Below are 18,123 nucleotides of genomic sequence, written 5' to 3'. Positions count from 1 at the left end.
TTTTTAACATCATTAAAAAGTGTTTTGTCACTTTCAAAATAAAACTATAGCACAGCCATAGAAGCACAGAACTCCAGTATGTGAAACAGAGCTGATTACACAGTCGAGCACATACACTGTTTATCAGTATGACATCGTACTCTGTGACTGAATATGTGTGGACACAGGACAAACAGGAGGAAGCATGCAGGCCTAGCAGAACAAACGCTCTAACAGTAATACAACGCTGACTGGGTTGTAACAGGTGTAATATGGTAACAAGTCTCATGACAGTTCACTCGAAAAGACAGTAGCTGCTGTTCTGAATTGTGAAAAGTGTGATTGTAATAAAAGGATTTGAGCGAGTGTGCTTGCATCAAGGCTGTGGGTGTGCAGCATTGTTTTATGTTTCAGACTCTGTCTTGGGCTGCACCTCCACTTTCTCTTTACCTGTCAAAGCCCTTACGTCATTAACTTCAGTACTGATGTCTGTGAGTGGAGACAAAGTTGACAAAATCAGTGATGGAGTGCTGGCAGTGCACTGACTCACTCGGGGTCGACTTATACCTCACTGTATTTAGCTTGAACCACCAAATATAGTGAGACCTGGTGTTAGCTCTTCTGCATACATGTAGCAGTAATTTGTGTTTATAGAGCTACAGTGAGGGATAGTTGTTCTGTTACTAATGTGGGGTGATGGAGACAGCCTGCCTACATAATGACAAGAAGCTCCGGTGAGAGCTTCAAACAGGAGGAGAGTCCTGTTCATATGCATGCACCACCCAGGATCTCCCCATAAAATATGAATGTATCACGGCTGCAGAGGTACTAACCTTCCGCTAAAGTCATTACTTTAGCCCCCGCGCTGTTGAGGGTGTGTGCAGGTTCGTGTTCAGAAAGCCTGAAGTTGTGTGTTTATTTGGTGTTCAGTGTTTGTTCACATTCCCGTTGCATCTGACCATTTTAAAGCAGAGAATGGGGCCTAAGATAAGACTATTATACTAATTGTCAGTGTACTTAAGGCTCTTTTTCTCTGTGACCACTATACTGTATTTATTACCTGGGTATCTACTAGAATCATCAATTCTATGTAACTGCTAGTAAGTGCCTTCTGGATTGCTTTGCTAGTTTACTTTACCAGCCACTTGGCAAGCAAGTTGGGGGTCATGTCATCAAAATCTGTCTGACTGATGAGAAACATAAATGAAGCTACTGATTAAAATAAAGATACACCAGCCGCTGTGACAGGTGGACTAGCAACATGACACATATCCAAGAAAAATGTTATGTATTTATCAGTGATCTTTTTCTCGGCTATTAAAATGTTTTATTATCGAATGATCTGGGTGTCTTTTTAGGAAAATACAACTACATAAGAACTTTCCATTACTATTCATTAAAGTTAGCTATTGTGGAATTATAGAAAACTCTTATTTAAAAGACTTTGAATTTGGATAAATAACGTTCTTTATCATTAAATTGACTATAGTCTGTAATGAAAAAATTATCAAAGCTTAAAAATAGACTTTAAGATCCAATAGCCTTCAGACAAATCAAAACAGATCAACATGGAAGCTTCCGCTCATTGCTGCTGGAAGGGGAAATAACCCTGGGAATTACTCAACATCATCTGTTTGAAAATAATGCAGGTGTCTCTCCTACACCTTCAGATTTACTCATTTACAGTGTTTCGTTTCAAAAGTTGATTTAGTAGTTAATTTAATATCCCTTGCGCAAAAAAAAATCATAAAAATGTGAAAATCATTATATAGTAGATTATTATATTATAGTTTGAAAACTCTATGAGATCTGTGCAATTCGTGCTATACCATAGGCCTATTTAATAGCAGACATTTTGACTTATCATAGTAGGAAAACTGTGTTACTTACATGTGTTACTACTCCCCTTTATTAAATGAAACATAGGCACTGGTAGATTGTATATCAAAATATTTACCAACAAAGTCTGTCCTTGGGTGAGGCAAGGGTTATTTTAAAGGCCAGGCTTGGCTGATCACAGCTCTCTGCGGCCTGGAATTTGCTTTTCTAGGCAGCCTACCTGCCGCAAAATAACCTCATATAATCATCACATGAAAGCACTGTGCCGCTCATTCCGTTTTTTTTGTCTCTCCATCCCCCTCCTCCCTTTACATTTTTTCCCCTACTATAAATTTGGTTCTTCCAGCTTGCTCAGAGCAGTGCATCCAATGTTTCCTGTGAGGAGGCATGTTCTAAATATGCTGATAGTACAAAGCAGCAGGGTAGCAGGAAAATATCAAACAAAATGGTGCTCGTGAGATCAATTACATGACAGAAAATGGAGGTTTAAGTCTAGCGCATATGCTGCAGTATATAGCTGTTCATATTTCAGTGCTTGGCTGCTAGCAGTCTAATCTCTTTCCCCTCACTTTTTCATTAGGAAAAGCTAAAGCTGTTTTTTAATTGAGTGTTTTCATAGTTAATCCCTTGCAGGGTGCTTACGTGTGCATGTTCACATGTGCTTGTGTGTGATATATAAACATGTTGTGTTGTATATCTTTGTGTTTAAAATCATGCAGATGTACACATTCTGTGTGTGTGAGTGTGTGAACAAACATTTTTAAAATGTTTGCTGAATAGAGCAGAAATCCCTTGTGGCCGTGTGCACACTGCTGCACATGTCTTTGAGAGGGGGCTTGATGGTGCTGTTACTACTGCTTCCAGTTGTGAGCAGTGTCACACTGAGATTATAGCCTTCCATTCATAAGAACGGGGATTCCCTGACAAGGACCAGCACTACTGCCTCAATGAGCCCCTCAGGATGAGAAACACACACAGACACACAAACACAGCAAGCTCAACGCCAGTTTTTAGGATCACTCAGATCAGAATACCTGAGGTAGATCAACTTAAAGTTGATGAAGGCCCCTCTGAGAGGCTGAAGCACCACATTGCAATCTTGGCCTGCAAAGCACTATCATATCTTGATTATATTAAAATCAAACCCTCACACATTCTCTCCTAGTGGTGGGATGCCAAGTGGGGCAGGACAGCACTGGGGGGGGACAAGAGATGGAGGTTATTTGGCACAATAGGAGGATGGAATCCAAGTGAGCCTCGAACAGCAACAAGCCTATCACTCTAAGGAAAAAGCTTGTGGTAGCCCTTAATCTAGGATCAATCTGTAATGTCAGATAAGGGGCAGCTTTAGTCTAATTAGAGATGCAAGATTATGCCTAGAGGATGGCCTCTTTAAATCATACTGGGCAGGAAAATAAATCACTTCACTTTCCGTCAGTAACAAATATGAAGAGCAGCCCACACCATCAAGCTGAAAATGCATCTAAATGTACAAATATGAAACAATGTGGAGCAGAAGATTATGCAGTTCTGAGTTAGAGAAGATAGGCCTCTCTTGGGCTAAAGGTATCGAGAGGAGTAAGAGCTGAAACATGATATTTACTGTGATATCTTTTACAATGGAAATTTTATCGATACAATAAGATGTTCATTTTTTGTCTGTGTCAGGACATTTTTTTATTTACTGAAGAAATAATTTGAATAATGCCATGAAAAAAATTAACAAAATGAAATACAATATGTTTTGAACATACAAACCATTTTTTAAAATGAAATATTTTTTATTTCTAGTATCAAAATGATTAAATGTAAGTCAATCACAGCTTAAGTGCTGTCAACACTCCAATATCCTTGTCATTTACTGTTGTAATTAAAGAAGAGCAATCATTTAGCAATCATCATCAAGTAGTTTCTTAGCCTCAATCAATCACAAAGATGTCAAGTTTTGGATCATTTAATACCTGGTGAGCAATTTCACAAGGTGTTCTTTTAGATATAAAGTTTGTCATCCAAGTAAGAGTCAACCTGAAGAAGTATTTAAACAACACCTAACCACAGACCAGTGGTGTTGTTAAGCTTCAAAAGTTGGGCCACTCCTCCACTGTATCTTGTGGAATATTAGCAATAGTTTGCTAATTAAATCCCCAGCACATAGCTGAATTTTAGTCGCTTAGTATTTGGATAATACTAAGCGACTTGCTTATCCAAACCTGTATATTTATATTTATATTTACATTTTTGAAATAAAGAAGATGCAGTCATTTTTCCTTTTTTTTTTTTTCACCCTTAATTTCTTCATCGCACGCTAATGACAAAGGATTTACTGATAACAGCTGTTTTCTTCTTGTATTCTTTTGCTTCAACAAACATTACATGGCAGTTGTTTACAAAGCCTCCTGCCAAATGCTTTGGCATTTTATAATGTGTTTAGATGTACTCTAAACCAGTTTTAAAGCGGGCATTGGTAAAATAACTGGCCCGATGAGAAGTCTAAATCAGCAGCAATTCTTAGTGGGGACTGTGTGAGGTAAAATATTGAGTAACATAAAACGTAGTGTCTGTATCTCTTGGTCAGAATTTGTCAGAAATTTAAGGCCCTGAATATGTTGAAGTTATCCCAGGATTGACCATAAGTTGACTGTATTGAAGCACTCAAAATATAGTTTAGATGTTTTGTTTTGTTTTTATTGACTCTTATTAAGTCACATTTCATGTGTTATTTTGACCAACAGTTCTTTCTAAATACATGGTGCAGGTGTTGTGCTACTCATAGGATAGGATTGTAAGAGTCAATAACTTCTACAAGTGAACTGCGATGAAATAAATGAAGCAGACTTCTAGAAATAAAACACAAGCCTGTTTTAATTTCATTTTTTGGATTGTCATACAGTATATGCAGCCTTTTTCTGGAATATACACCAATCAGCCACAATGGTTAAAACCACCGACAGGTGAAGTGAATTACATGTCATTACCATGGCACCTGCTAAGGGGTGGGATGTATTAGGCAGAAACTGAACAGTCAGTTCTTGAAGGTGATGTGTTGGAAGCAGGAAAAATGGGCAAACATAAGGATCTCAGCCACTTTGACAAGAACCAAATTTGGTCTGTTGGATGACTGTGTCAGAGCATCTCCAAAGGCAGCTCTTGTGGGATGTTCCCAGTATGCAGTGGTCGGTACCTACCAAAAGTGGTCCAAGGAAGGACAACCGGTGAATAAGGGTCAGGGTGCCCAAGGCTCACTGATGGGTGTGGGAAGTGAAGGCTTGCCCGTGTAGACCCACAGTCCCACAGTCCCACAGAGGAGAAGAGCTACTGTAGCACAAATTGCTGGAAAAAGTTGCACACAGTGCATCACTACTTATTGCGTATCGGGCTGCATAGCCGCAGACCGGTCAGATTTCCCAAGCTGACCCCTGTTCAGCACCACAAGAGGCACAACAATGGGCACATGAGCGTCAGAATTGGAGCAATGGTAGAAGGTGGCCTGGTCTGATGAATCATGTTTTCTTTTACATCGTGTTGACAGCCAGATGTGCGTGCAACGTTTACCTGGGAAAGAGAGAGCACCAGGATGCACTATGGGAAGAAGGCAAGCTTGATGGAGGCAGTGTTATGCTCTGGGTAATGTTCTGCTGGGACCTTATGTGGCTGTTACTTTGACACATACCATGTGCGGACCAAATTCCTGGCAGACCCTTTCATGGTAACGGTATTCCCTGATGGCAGCAGCCACTTTCAGCAGGATAATGCCCCCTGCATGGCAAAAATTGTTCAGGAATGGCTTTTGGAACGTGACAAAAAGTTCCAAGTGTTGACTTAGCCTCCAAATTTCCCAGATTTCAATCAGTAATCATGTACATTACATGTATACTGCCTGTGCAAAAGCTCTGTTCCGAGTTCCTCACATCTAGGGCACTTGACTGTAACCCTGAAGAGTAAAACCAACTGATTTCATACTTCTTTTTCTCAGTAACGGGTTGATTTGAAGGACTGCATTTCCTCCCTGTCATATGAGTTGATATATTTCAGTTTGAGGGGTTTGGTCGTGTGTGTGTTTGTCATATGTGTGTTTGTGTGTAATATATACGTATCAACATATTAAGCTTTGACTATGCCATGCTTACATGCAGTAGATGGCAGTATCAGGGAGCGATCTCACCATCAAAATTCTCTCTCTGTGCTGGCTCAGTTGATGATTTCACAGCCCTCAAGTATCTCGTTTCACAGTTCAGGTTTTGCCATATGGGGATCACAGAGATGCTTTAGCCCTGTTACTTGCTGTTGGCTGCTGAGCTGCTGCCTGGTGATGTGACACTGTTGTTCAGCAAGGTCCGTATCCCAGCCAGCTTTTATTTGGTTGAGGAAGAACATTGTTTTCTGTCCCATTCGGCTGCTTTATAATTTTTTTATTCTTCTGGGTGTCACAGCTGGTTAATATTTTTCTTTCATCGTGTCATTCTGACTTGGCACATTTCTCATCCATTCATAGTGACGGTGGACATGTACCGGTGTTGTTTTTCAAAGGAAGTGATGTAACCATTACTGCCCACACTGTCAAATACACTCCCCAGGGCACGTTGCATGGCAACCATAAAGTGGCATTGTCAAGAGGATACGTGAAATGTAATATCACCCAGAGGGGTCACGGACACCAAAAGAAGGGACAGCTCTTTAGCACAGTGCTGATGGAAGAACCTGCAGTTTCTTGCTTTCCACAGTCAGATAATACAATAGGTATATGTGCAAGTGTTTATTTCCTGACTGTCTTTAATACAATTTACCTCTTAGTATAAGGGCTTGCTATATTTTTCCCCCCAGTTTGGCCTTTTTGTTAATGGAAACTACATTGTTGTGAGTGATGCAATGCAACCCCTGTTGGCCAGGTGTTGCTGCAGGTCAAGTTAGTTAGACAAGCCTAATGTGTCTACAGAATGTCTGACCATTTTAAGGGAATTCAGCAAACTGGTTTATTTGCGTTTGTATTTTAAACTACCGAAACCTGTAGAGAAGCAACAAAATGTAGAGGCCTTTCCAGCTTTTGCTGTGGTGTGGTGTGGTGTGGTGTGGTGTGGTGTGTGTGTTATTTTATGTATACATTATTTGGCCACAACATTTAACCTGGTTATAAGTTGGATTTAAGAATATTTTCTTTACAACATAGTACTGTATTACACAAAATATAGCTTAGTGAATGTTGTGTTCTTGAGGTTATTCCTCTTTTATCTCCACACTGAATGGAAAATTTATAAGATAGAGACGGGGAAAAGAATAGAACGTCCCAGTCATACATCTCTCTTTGTCACAATCTGTCAATATCTGAATACGACAGTTTATGACGGACATAAACTGGGATGAAATTATTAAGTGGAAACAGTCAATTAAAAAATAGGCAGTGTCTCTTTTTATATGGTTGATTTGTTAAACAGATTAATTTGCTGTCTTGCAGGTTGGCTTGCTCAAATGTACAGGACTTGCATGTTGTTCAGCAGGCTGACCTCCTGTTTACTAGGCCCTCTTGGTGTCTGAAGAACTGACTTGCTGTCTAAAAGAATGAATAGTTGGCTAACAGGAGAAGGTATTGCTAGCATGGGAATCTTTGCTCACACTCGGTATGAGTCTCTAATGTAATCTCATATGAACAAGCCCACAGGGACATCCTCCTTTCTAGAGACATACTGTACCTGCTCATGCATCAGTCTGGCTGAATAAGCATGTGATTGTGTGTGTGTGTGTGTGTGTGTGTGTGTGTGTGTTTGTAGTATGAAGCATATTTGTCTTTGTGGGAAGGAGGGGACAGGTTTTTTTATGCATATGGAAGCGTGTTGGACAGAGAGAGGGGGAAGATGATGTTGTGTTGTCATATGATTGTGTTTTTATTTATATTTCTCCCAGTAACATCAGACCAAGCCAGAGATTTTGCAACTCTGGCTTCCAAGAGATAATACATGTGGAGAGACACGTATGATAGGAAGTGTGTGCATATGTGGTGAAAGAATATATGGGGAAAGGTCCCAGAAATAATATGTGACTGTATGTGAAAGAGATAAGAGAGAGTATGAAGCACTGGTGAAAAGTAGAGGCTGGGCTCCGAATATCATAAAATCCCAGCAGTCTGTCTTGATACCACACTTATATATTAGGCTATGGTGAGGATTTCAACACTTAAAAACTAGCAATGGTAAAATAAAGAAAAATTTTTTTTTGTTAAATTATGACTAAATGATGTTGGCCTGAATCTGCAGACTAGCTGAGAGCTTTAGCAAAGCACTGAATTCTTTAAAAAATAAACGCGGGCAGCTCCCGTTGTAAACATGTTAATACATGTAAGGATTTCCTACAATCCTTCCACTGCTGTTGTTGTGTGTATGTTGGGGTTAAAAACCACATGCTGACAGCTATACAGATAGGCATTTTTACAGAATATAGGCTACTGCTGCAATCGAATCTATTGTCTTTGGACTGCACTGCAGCATAAGTAAATCTATGAACACCTGTTTCACCCTATGATGCATACTGATGCAAACCTGCAGGTGGCTACAGTTTGTAAGTAAAGTCAACAAACAAGTCAACAAATGGTTTTGGATGTCTTTTTTTTTTTTCTGCAAGACAAGTTAGATGACATAGTTTGTATGCTATGATCACCCAGTGTAAGCCTCATTGTAATGTATGTATGACAACACACGCTTATCCTTCTTTTACAGTCCATTTAAAAAAAAAAAAAAAAAACCTTTCACCCAAGCAGTTACTTATCCACCCACCGTTCCTGACCTCACCTGATCTGTACATGCAGAATTGCTGAAAAAATTAACAAGTTAATTTTGCTTGATATACAAGTCCAACGGATTGAAAATATTTATCATTGTTGGATTTCTTTTACAACTTTTAGATATTCCTTGACACCACTTTTGAAATTCTTAAACACTTAAATAAACCTATATTTTGATAATACTTGTGAACTGATTTAATTCACGTACAGTTCAAGTTTCTTAACGACTGTCCATGCAGGTGTTCACCAGGTACTTTGGGGTTGTATGTTAAAGGTATTTGTCACCTCAAAATACTCCTGTTAAACACAAACATTGTAGTGAGCACTGCTGTATGTGCTCGGGAAAGGTTATTATTACTCTGGCCTTAATCTCATCGTATTCATGGTGTATTTTTTTTTTTTTTTCCTCTCATTCAGGAAAATTGTCATCAAGATTGGAAAGAAGAAAAAGCGAAAGACGGAGTCTTCAGAGGAGGAGTCGGATGATGACCCACCCCCTCGACACACTTCTAAAGAAGACGACTCTGTAAGACCCAGTATAAACACATACTCGCAAGTAAACGCAGATGACACATAACCATACAGTACAAGTTGCTGTTATTGTAACTGAGGCTGTAATGCTTGGGAGCAGTTGGAGTGCATTTCATGTCACTTTATCAAATTAATATATGACCCCTAAACTGTGAGACAATGCAGGACTTTAGGAGGGCATTTGGGCTTTTAACTCCCCACATTATTCAGATGTGATGTTAGTGTTATTACTAGTGGTGTCAAACCTCTGCTGAAAGAGAAAAAAAAAGGAAAGGCTGGCTCTGTTACTGTTACACTTCTGACACAAGGCAGTGAGTAAAGCGGTCTCCCCCCTCGACCTGACTGTTCACACTGCTGCTGAGCCTCGAGGAAGCTTTGCGGCTTTAGATTGCGTCTGGACTGACTCTGTGGTTCAAACAGAGGTCATGCAGTGGGTAGCTATCTCAAGTACACATTCTTATCTATGTTGATGGAACCAGCTGACAGCAGAGAGACATTATCTAGGTCAAAGCATCACAATAGCAACTTCCTGTGCAGGGGCACACCACTAAATATAAAACCAGTCACAAGTTAAATTGGATTTTCAGCATTAATTATTTTTTTCATTTGAAAGGAAACGTTGTTGCCACAGCAGCCAGTCAAATTAAAATTCTCCAGGGTTCTTGTTTTTAGCTTTTTTGACAACATAATACTTAGTAATATTAAATTATCACATTGTTATATCAAATCCAGACTTATGGCGTGACTTTGTCTCATCCTTTGCCCCGCCACCGCTCTCTCTCCTTTTTGGTGCCTATTCGGACAACTGCCTATGATATAATTACCCTCGTTAAATGGCGCCTCTGGCCTTAATTAAAACAGTCTGTTGATGACTCACTTAGGATGATCCTGTGGAAGAAGTCAGAGTAGCGTGGCCGACAGCTAGAAAAGTAGCACGGCCTCCTCCGGGGGTTCAGCCCTATTGTCGTGGCGTATGGCAGCCTCGACTTTCCAGCTTCTGGTCAGCTTGGGGTTGGTGATGTGAGGGTATATCTCCATGGGGATATTATACTCCACACATAATTAACTTTGGCTCAGTGGCATTTATTCCTAATTAATTACATATTATCATTAGGAGGGGCTCGTGTATTGATGCAGGATACGGCAGCCCACGCATATGATAATTATAAAGGCTTGACAGGAAGGAACAGAAAGAAGCTGGATTTTAAAACACTTGTTTTTTTCTGATTTACAGAGCGTTAAGATTTTCTTTATTTCTTACAGTATGAGTAAGTGTGAGTCTTCCATGTTTTTGACATTCATGTAATTCATCCATTACCAAGAAATATAACATGATCCTGTGAAAGGTGAAAGTAGCCTCACACTGAGAGCCTTGATAATAAAACCATCATTACTCATGACTGAGGGAACAGTGTGTACCGTTAGCTAAGCTCTGGTAACCTCAGTCACACAAGTGTAAAGTAGTGACTTTGAGGCTTTTGCTGTTTATAAAGTAAGACAGTACTGGTTAACAAGCACCCTGAGGGAGAATATTCATTAGTACAGCACTTGGCAAAAGCTTTAGGCACTAAAAGTAAAGTTTGGATGCTTTCAAAATAATGCCATGAATATTTTTATGTATCTTTTAGCTTCATACGAAGTGCAGTAACAGAACAAAAACCTTGTTTTTTTTTTTTTTTTCAAGGTACTTGGCAGGTAGGTTGTTCCAAGTAGTCTATCTCGGAGAACTTGCCACAGTTCTTTTGCGGACTTGGGCTGTCTCATTGTCTTCTCTCAGATCTCAGACTGACACTGTGATGTTGACATCGGGGCTCTGTGGGGGCCAGACCATCTGTTGCAGAACTCTGTGTTCTTGTCTCTGAAGATATTTCTGTATGAGTCTGGCTTTATGTTTGGGGTCGCTGTCATGCTGCAGAATGTATTTGGGACCAATCAGACTACTCCCTGATGGTATTGCAAAGATGGATGAAAATCTAAACATCTATAGTGCCTAAAACTTTTGCAGAGTACTGTATATAGTGTTGCATAAGAAGCAGAAAGTAAACTGTATAGCACAGTACATGTTTAGGATGATAATTGGTTATTCATTGTCCCAGCGGTGTCCACATCTGCTGAGTCTAGATCAAACCTTTGGCTACTTTGGCTTTACTTATTGGAGCATTTTGGGACATTATCGGGTAAGAAAAATATAAAATAAATAAATAAGTGGAATTCTTGACAAGTAGCCGGTAAGCTTCTTTTTTCCACAATCACCTAGGGAAGGTAACAAACCTTCCATCCTAAACTAAAGTTGTTATTTTTCATTTATGAAACAGATGCAGGAAATAATCCAGATCAGATGAATATTTTTGTAAAGGTACTTCTGCCTCCTTGTCTTGCTTTTCTAGAAGAGGAGATCTAATCGCCAGGTGAAGAGAAAGAAGTACGCTGAGGAGCTGGAGGCCAGGTTGTCAGACGAGGAAGTCAAGGTTATTGTCAAAGCCAAGAAAACCAACGCTGCAGCATCCAAGGAGCCTGCTGTTCAACTGTTTGTAGTAAGGACTTCTACCTACAACTCAAAATTTAAATTCATTCATTCTTTTCCAAAAACATGAAAAAACCTGCGCCAGAGTGCAGAGTACAACCAAATTAATTTTACTGCTGATATATCTTACATTTTAGAGTATTTGTTTGCTTACAAACAATAATCCTTGCAAATGTTTTTTTTTTTTTTTTTTTTTTTTTTCTGCTGTAATGATTAAAAGAAAAGAATCACATTTTGTGGAAGAACAACAGGGCTACAGTGAAGTGCAGCACCACCTGTTCTTTTCACCACCACATTCTGACGTAAAAAACCAGGACCCCTGCAGTATTGTACAAAGAGGGAAGATACATATTCAGTGCCCATTTTTAATAATTTAAATGCAACAGCAGGGAAATTAGCAGGGGAGTATCATGAAGGCAACTCTGGCCAAAAACATTTTTCTAGCAATGTAAAGTCCACACGTTTCATCCCGGTTTCTGTTTTATTAATGAATTGTACCTTTTTACTTGTCAGTTTAATTTATGTAGTCCAGAATCACAGATTTAGTTTAGCCATTGATATGGATAAGAAAAAATTCCACCAAGAACTAAAAACTTTAAGAGGAAAAAAAAGTAAAAACCTCAGGAAGAGCACAATTGTGTCCGAACTGCCCAGTTTTTATTTACTTATCTATTTTTTTATTATTAGACACTTTCTGTTTTTCTTTTTTTTTTAATCAAACATTGTGGTGTGTGGTTGCATTAAGTGTCCTTAGGCTTATGCACATGTATGCTTTGGGAGACTATGAACACACTTGACATTAAATGTGTCATGTTCACTATATTTGTAGGAGAATCCAAGTGAGGAGGATGCCGCTGTTGTTGACAAAATCATGTCTTCTCGTATCATTAAGAAGGAGGTAATAATAATTTGCTACTGTTTTTTTTTTTTTTTTTTCCTGGACTTTATTCATTGTAAGAGATGCAGTAAATTGCTGCACAGTTATGATTAAGGTTGCCAGTGAGGTGATAATGAGATCTGAATTATTTATCACAATAAATAATGTTGTCAGCACAACATTATTTAATTGATATTTAGTATCTTTTATGAACATCTTAAACATGTGTGCACTCTTTTTAAAGTTTATCTTTAACTATATATTTGTCTGTTATTTTAAACCTCTCTATAGGTCACTCCAGGAGTGGTGGTCGAAGTGGAAGAGTTTTTTGTAAAATACAAAAACTAGTAAGTTCATTTGTGGTTAGTTTTTGAGCACTGTTTTCATGAATTACATAATAAACCATAACAGAAAAATTATGTGTAGATTTCGAATTTCATTTCATAGAGATTCAATGAAACCATATTTGTACAAGCCCAGTCATACATTGTGATAAGTGCGTGATCTGTTAATAGACACTGTTCCTGATATTGCTGTTGCACTTAACTTCCTACATTATAACTAAAACTCCTAAAACCAAAATTAGACACCTTCAGAGCAGATGTCCTGAAGGCTTTGTGAAAGGATGAATGAGGACTATGTGATGACAGAAACACAAGCATCTCAGGCGTCCTTGGGACAGCTTTCAGTATAGCCATGCGTGTTATCACCAATTTTCACAGCGGTGATCACATTACAATACTATGTACTCAGGGACATTATAAAAATTCTAGCTCCTTCCCACAGCAAATTATCAGTCTGAAAGTTTTGAAAATTAGGATTTATGAACCATAGGTTTACCACCTCAGCCTCCCAGAGAAATAATTTCTTTTCACATGACAGATAATCTGTCATCAGCCAGATTGCATTCATATGTTTTCAGCCTAACGATGAAAAGGATAGAAATATGAATTTCATTATTAAAATTTTATAAACCACATATGACTTAGGAGTCATATTTGTGAAAATGGCATGTCAGTAAAAGACCGTGTGACCACATTTGCAGTCTGTGATTGTGATCACACCTCAGCGGTTGACCCAAATGCTGTTTAAAAGGTGTTCAGGGTTTCTCACCTTAGACTGATTGTGTGTCTGTGTGTGTGCACGTTTGTGTGTTTCTGTGTGTGCGCGCGGGCGTCAGCTCCTACCTACACTGTGAGTGGGCCACAGAGCAACAGCTGGAGAAGGACAAGAGGATTCAGCAGAAGATCAAACGCTTCAAGATGAAACAAGCACAGAGGGCACTCTTCTTTGCAGATGTAAGGCTGCCTGACCGTTTGTGTGTGTAGACACACTGTATACTGTCTTTGTGTATGCACATATTTGAGCATTAGGTATGAGCAGGTATGTGTATTCACAACATGGTGTCTTCTAGGACTTGTTTAGTTTACATGCATATAAATATTGTGTATGTGAATGTTTAATAGACTTTCGTGTTTTGTTTGTGTGGGCAGGCACATCTGTGTGCATATCTTTGAATTTCTTTACTCACACGGTTGATACACTAGTGATGCTTGTCTCAGATTCCAGATGGTGAGTGGGCACTTAGATTTATTCTTTCCTCTGCTCTCTATCTCTTTCCCTCTTGTCTTTCTTTCTGCCTCTCAGATGGAAGAGGATCCCTTTAACCCTGACTATGTAGAGGTAGACAGAGTTCTGGAGGTGTCGTATTGTGAAGACAAAGACACGAGAGAGGTAAAGCGAATCCTCTTTCATTTGGTAATCATATCAGTGAGTAGTGTGTGTGTGTTTATTTTTATCTATGGTGCCTGAACGCATTTTTCCTTTTTTAGTGTGTTGTAGTTTTGTTCCTTTCAATATATTATCAACTCTAGCGATATCTTTGTATCTCAGAAGCGCCCAAGGCCATCCTGATGGGCTTCCTCGCAGCCTTTGTTAATGTTATAAAAAGCAGCGCTTGGCCTCACTTTAGTCTTTTCCAGTCTTTATTCTTCTCTGCCTCCTGCAGGAGGTGGTGTACTACTTGGTGAAGTGGTGCTCTCTGCCTTATGAGGACAGCACCTGGGAGTTGAAGGACGACGTTGATCAGAGCAAGATTGAAGAGTTTGAGCAGCTGCAGGCAGCCAAGCCAGACTCGCGCAGGGTGGTAAGCCATGCTCAACCACATTCCTCACTTATCACTGTACTTCCATTTCCCTCTATTGCTCTCATACTGTGTATATATATTTGTACCTGGCATTTTGAAGTGCTAATAAGTGAGCTACCCTTTTTTTTTTTTTTTTCCAAGTTACTTTTGTATAATGTTACAGATCTCTTGTAGAGGAATTTCTGATGAGAAAGTATAAACACTTCACCCACCAAACGTACTGTAAGGTGAAATTAATAGGCATGGTTAGCCAAACATTAAACTTATGTAAAAGAGCTCACACTCATACACTGAAGTGAACAAACACACAAACACATGCTGTCAGTCACTTCAAGAGCAGTATATATTCATGCTTCACCCTTCTGTATTTCCTTACTTGTACATTTTAAAAGCATCATCACTCACTTTTCCAGAGATTGCACATTGTCTATTACTGCCCATCATTATGTATAGAGCAAAACATTTTAATTCCTTAGAAGTGTGTTCATCCAAAATATAAATGTATAGTTACTTTCCAAACTGCCATATAAACTCTCCCTATAAATTTGTCACTTAGGAGCGGCCTCCAGCCAATCTGTGGAAGAAGAGAGAGCAGTCAAGGAAATACAGGAATGGCAACAGCCTCAGGGACTACCAGCTAGAGGGAGTCAACTGGCTTCTCTTCAATTGGTACAACAGGTTGGTTATAAGTAAATGCATCATTTGACACACCTACAGACGTTTTCACACAGAAAAACCCATGCGTGCCACTGGGGTTAAATAGTATGTGGGTTATCTGACCAACATCTACAACCGTGATCTCTACCAGGGCATTTTGCAGTTGCAACTGACTTTTTAGTCATTAGACTTGCAGCAGCACCACACACATCACACAATGTATGTAGAGTTCTGGGTAGCTATTTAATACCAGTATTCTGTAAACACAACCCTACATGATTTAACAGATTGAACAAAAAAGGGCAAACTTGTACAATGAACTTACAGTATATCATAAAAATGATAAATTAGCCCTTGTTATTGACTAAGGGACTACTGGAATCCATGCAATTTGAAAATGTAATGCAGTAATGGCAAATAATGATGTGTATATATATTTCTATCAAAATGTCATAAATTGTTATAATTTTTAAACATGCCAGTGTGTGTAGATAAACTAGCATCAATAGTTGTAGCATACGTCTCATATGGAAGGACAAATGGTAGATTTAGTATATACCTTACACCTCAAGCAAAATGTTAAGTATCTCTTCATATTTGCTTGTAAAGCTTCAGTAATCCCATTCTGATAGAATACTACAGTATATTTATTGATTCAGAGATTTCACATAGGAATTTTGTATTTCAAGTGTAATCTTCTCTGTGCGGAGGGACTGTAGATAATGAATAATGAATTGCTTTCTCTGGTGTGTGTGTGTGTGTGTGTGTGTGTGTGTTTGGGGGGGGTGCACGCTGTGATTTGGCTGTACTCACATTATGTGGTTGGGCCTGCGAGGAGAGTCACATTTCCTGTCAAGGTGCACACTGCTGCAACAACTATTGCTTTTCTTCGCCCACGACCACGAAATAAACACTGCACAGTATATCTGGTGTACACAGTGTCAATATGCCTGCATTAACCCTGGGAATCGGCTTTGTTATGTGAGCATGCAGGAGTTTGTGTGTGCCTACGCAGAAAGATTCATCAAAAGTAGAGAGCTGCTTAAGAGGCCTGTGGGAATATCTGCACATTGCAATTAGCATCAAGACATAATACCCCCACCCACTGGACAGCTGAATAAATGGTTTGCCGGAGTACACCACGCAGCAGAGGCAGTTGCATTTGCCATTATGTTGTATCTCATCTCTTTGCTCTGTTATTGCTGATGATGTTGTTTTCTCCTCCATTATTTTCTGTTTATTCTTTTAGTATCATGGGATTTTTTGCATTTTCCTTTTTTTCCTCCCTTTCTTCTTCCTCTGTTTCTTCATCTTCACAACCCCGTCTTTTTTTATCCCATCACAAATTTTTCTGTGTACTTGAAGCGCTACAAGATGCGTTACATGCAACAGAAATGCTCACACCACTTTGTACTATACACCAATACATACTATATACTATACACACCATGGATATAATCTCTCAATTTTCACACAGATGTCCTTGATTTGTAAGTGGTTCATCACCTTTTCCTACACTTTCGCCTAAGAATTCTTCTGCTGTTTTTTTTATCCTATCCCAATTCTGTCTCTACTTTTTCTCTCCTAAATTTTATCTCCACTTGTCAGACGGAACTGCATCCTAGCAGACGAGATGGGCCTGGGAAAGACCATCCAGTCCATCACATTCCTAGAGGAGATCTATCGTGTGGGCATCAAGGGGCCATTCCTCATTATTGCTCCGCTCTCCACCATTGCCAACTGGGAGCGTGAGTTCCGTACTTGGACCCACCTCAATGTAATCGTCTACCATGGAAGCATGGTCAGCAGGCAGATGCTCCAGCAGTATGAGATGTATTTCAGGGATGCACAGGTAAATGGGCATTGAGATCCTTTTGTCTATAACTTTCATGTAGAGGTGATAGGTCGAATACAGTCACACAAGAGGCCAGTGTCCAGCATGAGAATGGATTTCTTCACTAATTTGGAGGCATTTCCCAGTATATCTGAGTGTATATTTAGGTCTGCTGGGTGTTGCAAAAATCAGCACAGGACCTTATGACTGGAGTAGTGCAGCACACACAGTAAATTACATTGCATTCTTAGTACGTTCCTATCTTTGGAAAAATTACAATCAAACACCGATAGTAAGCTTCTGTCCTTTGTTATGCTAGCAAGGTTTTTATCTCAAGGCCGAAGACACATTTTATTCAATATGTTTTCTCAAAAGCTTTAAGGAGAAAGGCAAGAACCTGTTGTGGATAGATAGCTGAGCGTACAGCTTGTCTCTCATATCTAGCACAAATGGAACTGTGAGGATTGAGAGGCCTTCTAGGTCATCCTGACATACCTTATCTTTCCCTTTTTAAACGCAGTCAAGCAGAAAGCAACATCACTGTGCTTACCTTTTTAGAGTGAAGAACAGTGAGTCACTTCGATTAAGCTAATCACATTGCTTTTTTCGAAAACAGCAGCACTGTGTCGGCAACATGCAGTCCTGTGTGTAATCTGCAGTGTTTCAGAACAGGCGCCTGCATACAAGGAAGAACGTGATTATCATGTGTTACCTAAAGCACAGATACACTGAGTCTCTTTTTAGGAAATTTGACTTTATTGATTCTTTCAATCAGTCATTTTGCCCTCTATAAATGAAACTACAGAGCTAGGTCTCCATGAATGCATAAGAAAAATGGTCAGATTTTGAAATCAAATTCAACTGTTTATGAACCCTGCGGTGCATCGGAGCAATTTCATGAATAAGCTGATCATAGTACGAATATAGCATATAACAAGATTCAGAGCAGAGCATATGCCCGACAATA

The 18,123-nt window shown here is 39.3% G+C and overlaps 1 protein-coding gene across 13 annotated transcripts in view; it reads left to right on the top strand.

Annotated features, from left to right (window-relative positions):
* The window catches only part of chd9 (chromodomain helicase DNA binding protein 9), a 68,739-nt gene that overhangs the window by 28,174 nt on the left and 22,442 nt on the right, over window positions 1-18,123 (top strand). For all 13 annotated transcript variants that reach the window (XM_040132667.1, XM_040132695.1, XM_040132719.1 and 10 more), the window contains 9 exons: window positions 9,005-9,113; window positions 11,506-11,652; window positions 12,472-12,540; window positions 12,811-12,866; window positions 13,700-13,817; window positions 14,167-14,253; window positions 14,528-14,665; window positions 15,222-15,343; window positions 16,931-17,174. In XM_040132667.1, the coding sequence (XP_039988601.1) occupies window positions 9,005-9,113; window positions 11,506-11,652; window positions 12,472-12,540; window positions 12,811-12,866; window positions 13,700-13,817; window positions 14,167-14,253; window positions 14,528-14,665; window positions 15,222-15,343; window positions 16,931-17,174 (1,090 nt within the window). The remainder of the gene's footprint in view (window positions 1-9,004; window positions 9,114-11,505; window positions 11,653-12,471; window positions 12,541-12,810; window positions 12,867-13,699; window positions 13,818-14,166; window positions 14,254-14,527; window positions 14,666-15,221; window positions 15,344-16,930; window positions 17,175-18,123) is intronic.

Source organism: Xiphias gladius, chromosome 1 (assembly GCF_016859285.1).
Source record: "Xiphias gladius isolate SHS-SW01 ecotype Sanya breed wild chromosome 1, ASM1685928v1, whole genome shotgun sequence".
Lineage (NCBI taxonomy): Eukaryota > Metazoa > Chordata > Actinopteri > Istiophoriformes > Xiphiidae > Xiphias > Xiphias gladius.
Note: the sequence above shows the minus strand (reverse complement) of the source record. Positions and strands in the feature narration are given on the sequence as shown.